This window comes from Pelophylax lessonae, assembly GCF_965119305.1.
Source record: "Pelophylax lessonae genome assembly, chromosome: 13".
Taxonomy (NCBI): Eukaryota; Metazoa; Chordata; class Amphibia; order Anura; family Ranidae; genus Pelophylax; species Pelophylax lessonae.
This window is the reverse complement of record NC_138780.1, coordinates 161,402,742-161,418,770: the sequence shown is the minus strand read 5'-3', so window position 1 is coordinate 161,418,770 and position 16,029 is coordinate 161,402,742. Positions and strand designations below refer to the sequence as shown.

Here is a 16,029-nt window from a genome sequence, read left to right as displayed (position 1 = left end):
TGGTCTAAAGGTGGTCTGAATGATTCCTGCATTATCCATAGGATATGGTAAATCTAGGTTGTCCAATCCTCCCACAGCCCCCTCATCATAAAGTACTTCCATAGCAGCAAGTGCTATATTGTCATCAGGGCCAAGAGGGGGGGGGGGAGGGGGGTGGTAGAGGAGGGAAGAGAGGGAGGAGGTATGGTGACCTCCCTTCCATTCCCATCCTTGTCCTTTTCTCCCAGTTGGTTCTGGATACCCTTGATCCTGAGGGGGCAGCAAGGCCATTAGCTTTTTTACCACCTGAGTCTGAAGTGCACCTCTCTCTACTCCGGCAGATTCTACTTGAGCGCAGGAGATTTGTTTTACTACTTGAATATATAGGTTTTTTACTTAAACCTGCTCACAGTCCCCAGGAAGGAAGGCAAAGTGCGTCCAATCCTGGACCTCAAGGTGCTAAATTGCTTTTTGCGGATACAGAAGTTCATAATGGAGTCCATTCAAACGGTGGTGGCATCCCTGCAGGAGGAGGACTTCCTCGCCTCTATCAACATCAAGGATGCCTACCTTCACATTCCAATATGCGCCAGTCGCCAGCGTTTTCTTGCTTTGCTGTTGGAGAGGAGCATTATCAGTTTGTGGCATTACCCTTTTGGTCTCGCCTCCGCTCCTCGGGTCTTCACGAAAGTGTTGGCCCCGGTGCTAGCTTTGCTACCCCAATGGGGGGCTCATGGTACTGAGTTACTTGGACAATCTTCTGAGAGTCTCCATCTGCTCTGGTGGAGAACCTGGAGCTCACAATACGAACTCTGCAGGAGTTCGGCTGGATTCTGAATTTTCAGAAGTCTGCCCTGGTCATGTCCACAAAGCTGGACTATTTGGGCCTGACTCTGGCCTTAGCCAGAGTGCTCCTTCCTCTGGATAAACTCCAGAAATTGCAGGCTGCAATTTGCCTCCTGCTGTCCAACAATTGGTCATCCCTCCGGACTTACATGCCGGTGCTGGGCCTGATGTTGTCTACCTTTTTTGAGGCGGTTCTGTTTGCCCAGTTCCATACAAGGTCTCTGCAAAGGGAGATTCTGACCAAATGGAACAAGACTCTCCAGTCTCTGGACAAATAGATCTGACTGAGTCGGTGAATGAAGGAGTCCCTGATATGGTGGCTTTGCTCTCCGGAAAATCCTTCATCCCCTTGTATTGGACAGTGGTCACCACGGATGCCAGCCTGTCTGGCTGGGGAGGCGTCCCCAGGAAGCATCCTGCTCAGGGGATCTGGATGCTGGAAGTGTCCAGACTACCGATCAATGTCCTGGAACTTCGAGTGATCAGTGTGTGTCTGGATCGTTTGACGGATCGCATTCAATCGGACAATTCCACAGCCGTGGCTTTTGTCCACCACCAAGGGGGCACAAGAAGTGTCCTGGCGGTTCTGGAGATAGCCGGGATTCTAAGGTGTGCTGAACTGTTCGTTTCAGCCCTACACATTCCCGGGGTGGAAAATTAGCAGGCGGATTACCTCAATCGACAGGCTTTGGACCAAGCGGAGTAGTCCCTTTATCCAGAGGGGTTTCATCAGCTGTGTCTCCGATGGGGCACCCCCGAGATGGATCTGTTGGCGTCTCGGCTCAACAGAAAGGTGCAAAGGTTTGTGGCTCGGTCAAGGAATCCTTTGGCAGAAGCCTCAGATGCGCTGGGGGCCCCTTGGGGTCAGTATTGGCTGATTTACGCCTTCCCTCCTCTCAAGCTTCTACCAAGACTTCTATGCAGGATCAAGGCAGAAGGGATTTCGGTCATCTTAGTTTCTCCGGACTGACCTCGCCGGGATTGGCACGCATATCTGCTGCGGCTGGCCGCTGACAATCCTTGGAAGCTTCCTTTTAGGTAGGATCTGCTGTCCCAAGGACCGATCTTCCCTCTGGCTTTACAGTTGTTGGCTTTGACGGCTTGGCTGTTTAATGCCATGTGCTGAAGGATAGGGGTTTTATCAGTGATTCCTACACTATTGAAAGCTAGGAAATCTACTTCTTGGAAGATCTACCATCGTACGTGGAAGACTTGCATTGCGTGGTGTGAGTCTCTTGGGGTTCCTCCTTGCTCCTGTTTGGCGGCTCTAATCTTAACCTTCCTTCAATGGGGGGTTAAACAGAAATTGGCCTTAAGCACCATCAAGGGCCAGGTGTCTGCTTTGGCAGTCTAATTTGCGCAATTTTTTTGCCACACAGTCCACGGTGCATACCTTTCTTCAGGGTGTCCGACATTTGGTCCCTCCAGTGTGGGCTCTGTTGCCTCCTTGGGATCTTAATTGGTGCTTTCAGCTCTACAAAAGCCTCCCTTTGAAAATATTCGGGAGATTCTCCTGCTTGCGCTGTCCCAGAAGTGGCCTTGGTGGTTATCAGCTCTGCACGCAGAGTGTCGAAACTGGGGGCGTTATCCTGTCGTATACCTTATCTGGTGATTCACAGGGATATGGTGGTGCTTCGCCCCGGTCTATCCTTCCTAAGGTGGTTTCTGATTTTCATTTAAATAAAGACATTGTGTTGCCTTCCCTGTGTCCCAGGCCTAAGCACCCAAAGGAAATTGCCTTGCATGCCTTGGATGTGGTTCGGGTAATTTGGATGTACCTGGAAGTTATGGAGTCTTTCAGGAAGTCAGACTCTCTATTTGTGCTCACGGATGGACCTCAAAGGGTTGTCAGCTTCTTCTGCGGCCATTTCCAGATGGATCAGACAGACGGTGGTTGAGGCCTATTCCATCAGGGGTCAGGTTCCTCCTTTCCCTGTCAAGGCACACTCTACTAGGGCACTTAGTGCCTCCTGGGCCTTCGGTCATCAGGTCAGTGTCAGTGACGCAGGTTTGCAAGGCAGCCACCTGGTCGTCAGTGCATACTTTTTCAAAGTTTTCATAAAGTGGATGTGTTGGCATCTGTGGATGCTTCTTTTGGCCGCAAGGTTTGTAACCTGTTACATTTCATTTCTTTTTTTTTTTTTTTTTTTTTTTTAATTTGACAATTTTTATTGATTTTATAGACATACTAAAAACAGCGAATACAAAAAAGAAAAATATGTATAGGATACAGAAATACATACACATATTGGTTCATTGTAATATCTGCTCCTAACAACCACACGGGAAGAAAAGAGGAAGGAAAAAGAGAAAAAAAAAAGGGAAATTTCCTTCCTTTTCCCTTCTTTTGGGTGGAACATACCCCTAAAGAAAAAAGCTGAAGGTGTAAGGTATAAATGCCCGTGTTTATCTGGTATATACCAAGTAGTCAAGTCACTGATGTGCATACATACCACCCACCCGATTCTCATCTCCCTTCACAGCGGGGTGATGATACGTGAATCCAAACCACATCTATGCCACTTAAATCGTGGGGAATTGGTGCAAAAAAAAAAGGGGGAACAGCCCCTATTATACTCATAGTCATTACACATTGCAAATATATCATTTAAAACTTGTAAATTTGATATATCCCCAGCCCATCAAAAGGTTGAAGAAAAAAAAAAAAAAAAGGAAAAGTGGGAACGGGGGGGAGAAGGAGGGATCCAGTCGGTAATTCGTCATATTATATTTAGAAGAGTTTCCGTACTACTCCAATGCACCCAAGGCAACCATCGGGCTCTGGTCTCCTCCTGTTTTTTTCAGAGAGGATGTGAGTTCCTCCATCTTGTGGATCTCTTTTACTTTAGAGTACCATAACGCCAGAGTAGGCGGCTGAGTTTGTCTCCATAGGGCAGGTATACACGCCTTTGCAGCATTCAAAAGTCTAAGTGTCAGAGATTTTCCATATCTTTGTAACAAGCTTTTCGTAAAGGTGAAGTAGGCATAAGGCAGGATCATCTTGACCCTCAACAGCAGTTAGCTGTTTAATAACTAAAGCAATTTTTGTCCAGAACGCTTTTATGGAGGGGCATGTCCAAAAAAATGTGGAGCATAGTACCTACCTCCGATCCACAACGCCAACATCTATCCGAGCAGTTCTCATCCATTTTGTGCACCACCTCAGGGACTCTATACCACCCAGTGAGTATTTTGTATCCCGTTTCCTGAGTTTTACTGTCCATAGAAGATTTATGGACAGTAGTCAAAATCTTATTCACCTGCCTGGGAGTCAAAGATACTACAAGCTCACGTTCCCATTGACGAATAAACGGCAATTGCTGACCTTCTTGGTCCTCTGATAGCCATGTGTAAAATAGGGATATCAAATGTTTAGGTGGGGCATCTGAATTGCATATAATTTTAAATGGGGTTAGGTTACGTGGAACGTACCCCCTTTGCTGGTATGTCTTGAGAAAATGTCTCAATTGGTAGATACTGAAAAAATCCAGATCAATATCTGGCCATGCTGTTATTTCCTCCTGGGTAGGTATATGGCCTTTTTGCCAACCTGTGCCAGTCGTCGTATTTTCGCATTCATGCATCCGGGAGGAAATTCCGGATTTCCCAAGATAGGTATCAGAGGGGAAGGAGCTGGAGCTATTTTGGGGTGTTGTTGAATATGTCGAGTTTCTCGTATCGTTGTCCCTATGGTAGGGTGTAAAAGAGTCTTATCCGTAGAAGTGTAGATCGACCATGGTGCTGGGGGGGTCGGTCGGCCCGTCTCACCAACCTCCAATTTAACCCAACGTTTATTAGCCATATTACAATTCAAAACAGCGCTCGCATAAAATCATACATAAAGTATGGCTCTGACGCATCGTCACTTCCGGTACACTTCCTGGTTTGTTAGTGGAACCCACGCTACACACGTGGCGTCCACCACCATCTGTTGTTCATTGCGAATTCCCACTATATGTTTGAGTATGTTTTTACATCTTTTCGGCAATAAACCGTCTTAAACATACTTCACCATATGTGGTCCTTTTGTTTTTTAACTTGATGTCTGTGGAGGAGGATCGTACTCACTCTATCTGAGGATACAGTTATCTAGTGGCATTCCATAGAAGGCTTGGTGCAATATTCTTATTGAAATTTCAAGTGATATCATTCTGCTATTGTGGTGAGTGGGGAACCGAGAGGGGTCACCGTCACCTGGAGCACCTTATATAGTTTTATTTGCACTGGAGCACTTTGTTTGAAATTCAATCACTTTTAAAAGGACTTGTTGTTTATGTATTTATCTGATATTTCATAAATTGTTCACATTATTATATTTCACTTTATGTATGTTTTTATGCGAGCGCTGTTTTAAATTTAACTATACATTTTATCTAAGTTTTTACTTAGAGCCACAGCAGCTGCATCACATTTTATATAAATATATTCATATTTCATATATAGATTTATATATTTGTCACTAGCACATTTTTATCTTCACCTTTTTATTGTACCATTAGCGTGGGATTTAATCTCTAGTCTACATATTACAATTCCAGTCCACTACCCCTGTCAGATGTATGGCCCTATAATATCCAAAGATGTACGGTAGCCCTATCCCCCCCTGGGATTTTGTCAAAGAAAGTATCTGTAACCAAATCCGCGGAGACTTATGGGCCCAGGTAAAGGCGTGGAACATCCCCCTGATCTGCTGAAAAAAGGCAAGGGGGAATGTGATTGGGAGGGCCTGCATTACATACAAAATCCTAGGTAAAATATTCATTTTAAGGGTGTTGCACCTGCCAAACCAGGTTGAAGTTACCTGCTGCCATAACCTCAGGTCAGTTTTGATCTTCCCTAGTAGAGGGAGAAAATCTTTCCTATACAGATCTGACGGGTCCACTGTAATCTGAGTCCCCAAGTATTTTAATGATCCCTCAACCCAGTGAAACGTGAAGGATGCACGTAATCAAAGTTCCTCCTGTAGTGACATAGATATGCTCAACGCTGCCGATTTAGTAAGATTAATCTTATATAGTTGGCTAATGATCCATAGACTCTAAATGCCTCCAAGATATTTGGGAGTGACACAGATGGGTTAGTCACGAAGAACACAAGGTCGTCCGCAACCCACATCCCCGCAATATCTGGTGATCTGCGGATTGAGCATAGCAGGGGCTCAAGTGTTAAGATAAAAATAAGGGGCGATAATGGGCATCCCTGCCTAGTCCCATTCGAAATTAAAAAATAATCTGATCTCCAATCGTTGACACGTACTGCTGCTGAAGGGCGTATAATGATAACATGTATATCAACATCTGTCGGCCAAGTCCAATATATGACAGGGTGGCCTCGATAAAACTCCAGGCCACCCTGTCAAAAGCTTTTTCCGCATCTGTTGAAAGTAACACCATTCTATTGTGGGATACATGTGCCGCCTGAATAATATCTATTACCTTGGTTGTTTTGTCCCTTGCCTCGCGTGACGGTACAAAACCTACTTGGTCAAAATATATTAGATGAGGAATATAGGGTAAGAGGCGATTTGCAAGTATTTTTGCTAAGAACTTTGTATCACAATTTAGAAGTGAGATAGGGAGGTAGCTGCCGCATAATAATGGGTCTTTCCCCTCCTTAGGTATAAGGGTAATATAAGCCCTTAGTGAATCAATGGGTAGCGCCGTACCTTCCTGAACTGAATTCATATGCCTCAGAAGGGGTTGGATTAAACATGTCAAAGTATTGATAATAAGGCAATGTAAGCCCATCAGGACCAGGGGCTTTTTTAGACTTGGCCTGAGCAATAGCAAAGTCTAGTTCTTGCTCTGTAATCTCTCCTTCCATAGCTAATGTTTGTTCCGCAGATAATACTGGCATTTCAGAGTCTCGAAGGTAGGCTTCTATCCGATCTATTTTTTTTTTTCCTGATCCCTTTTCCCTTCTCCAGCAGTCTGCAGATTATACAAGGAGTGGTAGAATGAGCAGAACTCGCCTGCGATCGCGGACGAGGTATGTACCTCCCCACCACCCTGCGTCTTTATGCGGGAATGTTTCCTCGGACCCCTTAGTGCCCTTGCCAACATTACCCCTGGTTTGTTAGCAAATTAAAAAAAATGTCTCTTAGACCATATCAGTCTTTGATTTGCCTTTTGGAAAAGGAGGCAGTTCAGCTCCTCTCTCGCTCAAGTGAGGGGGCCTAGATGTTCAATAGCCAGTGACCTTTTATGCTGCCTACTAAGATCTTCAATTTGGGAGAGCAACTCATTTACCTTTTTCTCCTGGATCTTTTTGCGTTGAGCTGCCAACCGCATTATAACTCCCCGCACCACACATTTATGGGCCTCCCAAATTATTGAGGGGGACACAGAATCATCCCTATTCTCCGTAAAAAAAAGTTGCCCAGCGCCTCGTCTATTGTTGCCCTAGTCTCTGGAGATTGCAGTAATGACTCATTCAGACGCCACGTAACGGGTCTAGATGGTCTGGAGTCCCAGTCCATGCACACATGTGCCGGAGCATGATCTGACATAGAAAAATTATCAATACAGGATGAAAGAATTAACGGTAAATCCGACTGGGGAATCAAAATACGGTCAATTCGGGTGTAGGCGTTGTGGATCGGAGAGTAATAAGTAAAATCTTGAACGCTCGGGTGCATTAACCGCCAGGGGTCAACCAAATTTAAAATGGAGTTCTCGCTGTAGGCGCCGCAGCCGGGCATACGAGATACATGAAGACTTTTTTGAAGTATCTAAGAGGGGTTTCCGAGACAAAATTAAAATCTCCCCCCATCACCAAATGACCTTCCTGAAATCCCAAGACGACTGGTATTAGCTGCTGTAAAAATGTCAAGTGATCCAAATTGGGTAAGTAAACATTTACCAGTGTAAGTTTTGTAGTACTCCCCTTCACTAGCAAATCTTCCCATAGGATCCGCCAATGTCTCCTTAGGTGACCACGGGATACTAACGCCCTTATATTTAGTGATGGGAGAAGGGGCATTGTATGCCCAGGGAAAATCTCTATTAGAGTATAGGTAAGAAATCCTTCCTAAAATGTTTCCTGTAAGAATGCTATTTGAGTATGGCAACGTTTTAAATCCTGCAACAGACGTGTACGCTTCTGCGGAGTGGACAACCCTCTAATGTTAAGTGTGGAGATCTTATAGCCAACATCTGCTAGTCTATGGGTACTCGATGTTGTGGAGGTCCCCTTCACCTCCTCCCCCCCTCCCGCCCCACAGGCCCGACCAAGGCCATAGACACGGAAAAGTAAAGGAAAAAGACAAAAAAAAAAAGACAAAGACAAATGCAAGAAAAACGTAAACTCCCCCACCCCTTCCCTACCCCTTATGTACAATCCAACTAAAAAAGAGAACAAGTTATCTTAACTTCGCGCAACCAGGCGCGGCCTACTGTGGGGTAGAAGTGGTTGGCGGGCTCCGTGAGAAATAAAATCCCAAGATTTTATTAGATGGAAAGAAAACCAAAAAAAAAAAAAAGTTTTAAGAAGCATGGAGCCGTGGACGAAAGCGGGGCCACCTCTAGTATACTAAGAGGGAAGGAAGGGAAAACGGGGGGAGAATCCCTCCCCCCCGTCCCAAAGAGAAACGGGGGAGGGAGGGAGAGAGGAGAGAAAACCCTCAACCCCCCAACTCCCCCTGCCACCCCCCCCCTCCTCGACACATCACCCGATACCTCGTCATTATTCAACCAAAATCACCACATGGCCCTACAAATATTACCCTCCGTCCCCCTCTATTAAAAAAAAAAAAAAAAAATTCAAGAAGGGGAGGGAGAGGTCGCCTACCCCAACATTCCAGTATATATAGTAGTCAGCAATAAAAAGCACAAAAACATAAAGGACAAGGGGAAGACCCTGCAAGAAGGAAAACCACCGCTTCACAGTCCAAAAAATAGAGGAAAAAAAAAAAAAGAGAGAGAGCGGGGCCCTGAGTTTATCTCCCAAACTCTGGGCAAACCTCTCAATGTGACAGAAGTTTTTACATATCCTGAGGTACACTAGGAGCATCTTCTATTGCTGTTACTGTCTCTAAATGATTTCTCCCATGGCGTTGAGCGTGAATTAGTGAGCGGGTTGTTTCAAGTCCTCCTGGGCTCCCTCCTCCATAGGCGCCCAACCAATCCTGGACAGGGATTGGAGAAATCCCAAGGAAAGAGAATAAGCCTGGAAGTTGGTCATACCATCTTTAATACAAACAACTTTTTATCTCGCACCACCACTAAGTGGAATGGATGGCCCCAATGGTAAGTGGCTTTTACCCTGCAAATCTCCTCTAACAGAGGTTTCAGCATGGCCCTCATCCGCAAGGTGTTATGGGAGAGGTCTGGCAGAAGTCGCAATTTAGATCCCTCAAAGTCCCAAGTGCCCTGATTCCAGATGCGCCTCATCTCCTCCTTGAAGGCAAAAAAATGGATTCTGATTAAGACATCCCGTGGGTGGTTCTGTTCCTGCAGTGCGTGGGGCTTTAACCCTGTGGACCCTATGTATTTCAATAGGATCAGTGAGAGAGCGCTCCATTAGCGCATTTATAATCTTTACCACGCACCCCTTGAGATCAGGGCCCAGGACAGACTCTGGTAAACCTCCAAGTCTAATGTTTCTGCGATTACGGTTTTCATTATCGTCCTGTTTGAGTTGTAATATAGTAATCTGAAAAAGGAAGGTGGAGACCAGCGCTATGGAAAATTTCCAGAGGGTATGCACAAAACAATAGGAAGCAGCCACCAACCAAACCCCTAGGGTTGATAACATGTAGTAATCTGTCTTTGTAGTAACAGCTGTGATTGTACTAACTTTTGGATTCTGGAGTCAGATAGGGATTGTGCCGCCTCCACCAGTCCGATCCTATCATCCACCTGATCCACTTTTAGCTTAATAGAATTAATTTCACCTTTTAGGTTACTCACAATTGTAGTCGCCATGTCGCTGATGTCTTGCTTGGTTGAATGCGGGATACAAACTCCTTCCATTCTGTGATGGGCAGATATTGAGACGGAGAGTTATGTGGAGCCTGTGTTGCCCCTAGCTCTTCCATGGCTGGATTCTGAGGATGGGAACCCTGTATGGAGGAGAGGGACTCTCCCATCTGATCTATATTTGTTTTAGAGGCTTTTTTTTTGCAAGGCAGGACCTGCAGGTCCGGTAGTCTGGGATCGCGTCGGCGCCATCTTGGAGGCAGCCACAATGCCTTGTTCGGCTACAGATCGTCTCAGGAAATATGCGGTAATGTTCGAATGCTTCACAGAAACCCCTGGCTATGCTGACGTTTGTTTTGCTGGCATATAGACTGTGCATACGGGGTTCAGGTCGCTGGTTGCCGACGTGGCTGCGCCTTCGGGGATCAGGTCTCTGGCTGCAGAGGAACGAGCACCGCTCCGATTCACAGAGCTCTAGCTTCCTGCGTCCTCACGGCGCCATCACCTAGCCAAACCCTCCACATTTCACTGTCTAAGTTTTTTTTTTTTTTTTGGCAAGACAGTCAGAAGAAAAAGCCTGCAAAAAACAATAACATTTTATCTCTTTACTACTAAACCCAAATACGGTTAAAAACCTTTAGAACTTACTGAGCCAATCGAAGCAATACATTAAAAGGCATTCTAGTGAACACTATAGGCAGCGTTTATACATCTGTATGTGAAATAAAATATACAAACAATGGGACACCAAGCAAGTAAAATGCAGGTCAAAAACACTTTTAGGTAAATGTTTTAACAATTAAGATGGTCTAGTCATTGAAACTTGTTTCTTTTTACTTTTCAATACTTGTTATGGATGTAAAATATCTAAACTTTAATCTGTTCTGTGTCTTTAAAGTGCAATTTCTTCACTACCAAAGCACAAACGTGGGTTCTGGTTCGATGTTGCCATGGCAGTTGGAAGCCGCTCGGCAGAGGAATGCCAGGAAAAATACTTGGAAAAACAGCAGACTAAGGGATCAAAATCCAAACCCAAGAAAAAAAATGGCTCGTCTAAGGGAAAAAAAGAGAGTAAGTAATAACTAAAAGAATTCTGAATTGTATGCATGGCCATTTTTTTTAGTTGTTGGAATGGCAAAGGTTCCCATTCAGTTTCTCTTGAGCTCCTGTGTCCCTGATGGGCAGAATTATCCTCCTGAGTCTCTGGGGACCATGGTCACTGAGACATAAAAGTGTGGGGGGGGGGGCATCCACAATTTAAAGTTGTCAATAGAGCAAGAGGTGAGGGAAAAATCTTCCATGGGGGACATAAACTGCATAAAAATATACTGACTGGTTTACCCCTTCCCTGCTTTGTCCGAAATAAAAACTTTTTCATAAGGCACCACTTTTTAAAAATAAATTATAATGATTTTTGCTGACTTCGGTCTATTCATTTTTTATATTTACAGGTTTTATAACCTTTCTTTTTTTAATTGATTAATAGATATTTTTATTGTAAAGATGGGTATTTGTTACAGGTTATATACTGAACACATGCTGCACTATGTTTTTATTGTTACCTCACTATGTAAATCACTGCAGTTTCAGTAAACGGAGAGGAGGAGGAGGGCTTTGTCTCCCTCCTCTGACCTCATTTCAGATCTCTTTATAGATCTTGTATACAAATCGCAATTATTTCTCATCCATTCACATACTGTCGGGTTATACTGCTGCCAGCAGCAGGACTGAACAATGGCAAACAAATATGCATTCCTCACTTTTTTTTCTTGCAAAAAGGTTGTCCGCTGGACCAGAAGTGAGGAGAAATCGCTAGCTGAGCTCTCCATAGCGGTAAAACCTGAAAGAGGTTTTAGCCTTTCCCAGTTTTATCCAAAGCAGCAAAAAGTTTTTTGGAGCATTGATACAATTTTATAAATTTAAACATTTATTGTATAAGAAAGCACTAAAGATTTCTTTTAAAATTACTTCCATGTAGTTATGGTTGTGTTTGGGGAGGGGTTTCGACTGCCAATGCTACTTTTTTCCATTTTGTCCTTTTCTAGCTGGAGTTTGGGTCTCTGCCAGTTAAATTTTCCATAGCAGTCTCTAGCACTAAGCCTAGGTTTCAATAGCCTATGACAGGGCTCGATGAACCCCAGGCACCAGGTCGCATTGGCAACCAGAATTAGTGGCCTGGTGCCTAGGTTACACTGCGGTAGGTGTCTTGTCGCCAGACATCCCAAGTCTTCAATAAAGCACACAGATCCTTTTACTCCCCATTATGAAAGAAATCCTGAAAACCTTATCTAAAGACCTGTTTGGGAAATGCTTACCTAGGGGTTTCCTGTTCTAGGTGCAGGTCATTTTTGTTTTCTCCAGAGGATGCCAGTGTGCGCCTTCCTTGTATATTTTGTAAAGGTTTCATGTTAATTGAGTCCTGCTTATAAGTTGGAGTGTCAGTTGGTAGATTGCGTCTTAATAAACAAACTTTTGCAAACATTTAAAGCATGCTAAAGCAATTTTTTTTGTTTCAATTTAGACTTATTTTCTATACCCATTGTATACTACAGAGTAGATTTTCTGCTTGGAAGCAGTTGTCTGTCCACACTCCCTGCCTTTGGACCTCTGCAGAGAGGCCACTGCTTGCATATTAAGAGCATAGATTCTTCTTTGCAGAATGATGTCAGGGGACAGGCTTTTCTACTCAAGATGTGTTTGCTTTCTAAAGAAAATAAACTGTAAGGCCCCTTTCACACGGGAGATTCGATCCGCCTGTCAGTTTTTCAGGTGGACCTGATTGGATACTCCATGCATCCCTATGGGGCAGTGGGTGTCAGTGGAGACCGCTGCTATCTGATTCGATCCTGTCCGTGAAATCCGGACACCCTATTTTCCATCTGTCTGGAGGATCGGATGAGAATGGACAGGAGGTCCGTTCTCATCCGATCCCCCCCCATAAAGGACAGCGGGGATCTGAAAGCTCCGTCTCTGCACACAGAGCAGAAACGGAGCTGTCATCCGCCTGCTCAGTGGGGATCGGCGGAAAGGGGCCTAAGCCTTTGAACACCTTTTTCGTTTAGATACATTTAGGACATTTTTTGTTGATTGAAACTATAAGTTTATTTAGGCTTTAACCTTTCCTATTCTATCCAAAAACAAATTAGCTGCATTTTCACTATAAGATTCTCACCTCTTCCTTTTAATTTTTGAAAAATAACGTGTGGGGTTTGTGCCTAAAAGGTAAAGGAAAGGAGATGGTACAAGTCACAGCAAAAGTGGGAACCCTGAAAAGAAAGCAGCAAATGCGGGAGTTCTTAGATCACATGCAGAAAGAAGATCACGATGACCTATTCAGCTCCACTCCATTTCAGAATAAGAGAGTGAAGGTAGGGTGATGTGTATGTACATTGGTGTTTGCAAGGATTGTTTTTGTATATTAAAACAATCAATCTATGACTTTTCTGCCTTGTTGCTGGCTTTATTCCCTCTAAAGTTGGAGATATTTAATTAAACTACTTCAGTAAGTTAAATAGCAAATGCACAATGATATTTATGTTTTTTGGGCTAATAGCAGTTCCTGCAACTTATGGAGTAGTTACAAAAACCATTCGTAACCATTGGTCCCATTCATGTCTATAGGGTTTTAAAGTGGTTGTAAAGGCAGAAGGTTTTTTTTGTATTAATGCATAAAGTCTTCTGTGTGCAGCAGCCCCCACTGAGCCCCCTCTCGATCCAGCGATGTCCTAGAGTGCCTCGGCTGCCCGGGACTCTTCCTCCTGATTGGCTGAGACACAGCTGTCAGTCAATTAGCAGGAGAGAGGAGGCCGAATGAGGAGAGAAGGGGCTGAACCGCGGCTCTGTGTCTGATGAATGGACAGAGGGAGCTACGGCTTGACTTGGGTTACCCTATAGCAAGCTGCTTGCTGTGGGGGCACTCAGCAGGAGGTAGGGGTGCAGAAAAGGAGGATTGGGGCTGTCCTGTGCAAAACCACTGCTCAGAACCGGTAAGTATAACATTTTTTAAGAAAAAATGAGACTTGAGTATCCCTTTTAAAGTGCACGGTAAAATTCGAGTGATTGGGGTTAATGGTGTTAATGAAATTAACAGGTGCACTAGATGGGCAATATTCACAGAACAAAAAGGTAATTTCCATAAATAAGAAAAGAGAAAATAATACAACAGCACAGATCTAAAAGGGATGAAGAATGAAAGTACTTCAAGTTTTGCCATTGCTTACCCCCTTACCCCCCCCCCCCCCCAAAAAAAAAAATGTTCCTAAAGCATGTTACACAGCACAGTGCTGTGCAATTGGCCCCCTGTATTGCCTAAATAATAAAAACCCTGCTGATCCGCCAGTTTCTTCCTTCCCCCCCTGTACACTGACCACGGTGTATCATGGCTGCTGAGCCCTGACACCGTGGTCAACGTATGTGTCTCCGTCATCCGCAGCCCTGCACTGTCCTCCTCCCCTCCCTGCCTGTCTGCTCCTGTGTCAGGTGCCCGCCTCCTCCCCTTCTGCTGCTGAAAAACCTTTTATTATATAATCGTCTTTTTTCCCAATATTAGCTGCTCCTGCAACTGTGTTTTATAAAAAAAAAAAAAAAATTCTGGCTTTACCCTGGCTTCAGCGCTCTGAAATTGGGTAAAGCCAGCATTTTTTTTTTTTTTTTTTTTTTTTTTATATATAGAACACATTGACAGGAGCACCTAGAATTGGGAAACAAAGAGGATTCTAGCAACTTGGCAGTGTGGGTTAACAAATACTTTAATGCTGAACCTACTCCCAACCCCATTCTAAAGCTATTCTGTTGAACCCTGTAAGGAAAAGATCTGTTCTTACCTATTCTGAAGCTGCTCCGGTCTGTTCAAGCGGGGAGGAGATTGCCGACAACGGTTGGGCGATGGCGTCAACCATAGACTTACTATTGGGCATCCAACTGATCCTTCACAGGATTCAGTAGAATAGGTTTAGTGTTAGGTGTGGGCTATACTTCCACTTTCACAAAGTCCTGGGTTGTTTGGGTCCTGGCATAAAATGGAGCTAAATCTGTGGCCCTCATAAAAGGTGTCTTGGTGGATGGTCTGCGTTTTGATGGTAAAAGAGAGCTCCAGACTGCTGACATAGCAGTTTTTGGGGACTCCCCTTCCCCCCACCCAGTCACAAAGGTTTAAAGGCAAACCCTTCTTAAATGTCTATTTACTTCTTATATATATTTCTAGATTACCATATTTTACATTCAGACAACCGATATGTTATGCAGAATTAAGTCACAGTGGAGACTTATCACATGGTAAGTGGAGACTTAACACATGGTGTTCCTTATGTGTAGATTCCTCAGGGGATTTTATCCTCCTTGCCACACCTTTGTAAGCTAGGGGAGTTTAGTCTTAAAATGCTTGTTATTTCACTATACAATGGTGTGGACCTGTTCTATATAGAGATCTCCATTACACATGGTTAAGAAAATTGTGCATGCTTGGAGAACTGAGCAGTTGTAAGGCCTGGTTCATGCTAGTGCGATTTCAGATGTGACTTAAGTCGCACAGAATACCACAAGAATGGATATCACATTGTTTTTAATTGTGCCTATTCACATCAATGCCCCACAGCACTGCATAATTTTGGAAAAGGGTCCTGTGCTGCTTTTGTTGTGATTCCAGCACCATTTTGGCCCCATAGAATATGCAAAACACAACCAGTCTGCTCTGCACTACATAATTGCACTGCAGTAGTGAAAACCTAGCCTAAAAGAGCAGCTTGGGGCCACAGAAAGCCCAACCTAGTTGTGTATTTCTCTAGAGAAGGAGTGTCGAACTCCATTTCATGGTGGGCCACATCATCCTTATGGTTTTATCTGGAAGACTAGATGTCCAGAGAACCCTCCCATCAAATGTCATGGGCATTTCCCCTCCATTAGAAGTTCAGAGTCCCCCACCCTCCCTTACATCACAGTGCACCCCACTCACATTGTGCTGTGGCTGGGAAGAAGCTGGGGGCATAACTTGGAAGCTTTAAGTGCAGGGTCTGAAGAAGAACCAGAGGAGGACTGGAGTCTGCTGAACACTAAGACCTGGGGAGGTGGAGACGAGGGGGTGTTGCGACTGCACAGAGAGGATCTTTAAAATAAAATCTGTTGTCCTATCTGCTGCCCACTGCTGAGTCAAGGTGGGGGTGGACTTGGGGGGAGGGGGGGGGGGTGCCGCAGCTGCAAGAGAGGTGCAAGGGCCACATGAAATGGCTTGGTGGGTCGCCATCAGCCTGTGGGCCTTGTGTTTGACACATTTGCTCTAGATGCTTTATTA

The 16,029-nt window shown here is 44.5% G+C and overlaps 1 protein-coding gene across 1 annotated transcript in view; it reads left to right on the top strand.

Annotated features, from left to right (window-relative positions):
* The window catches only part of MIS18BP1 (MIS18 binding protein 1), a 203,762-nt gene that overhangs the window by 142,310 nt on the left and 45,423 nt on the right, over nucleotides 1-16,029 (top strand). The window contains exons 12-13 of the mRNA XM_082274974.1: nucleotides 10,642-10,814; nucleotides 12,966-13,111. Of these exons, the coding sequence (XP_082131100.1) occupies nucleotides 10,642-10,814; nucleotides 12,966-13,111 (319 nt within the window). The remainder of the gene's footprint in view (nucleotides 1-10,641; nucleotides 10,815-12,965; nucleotides 13,112-16,029) is intronic.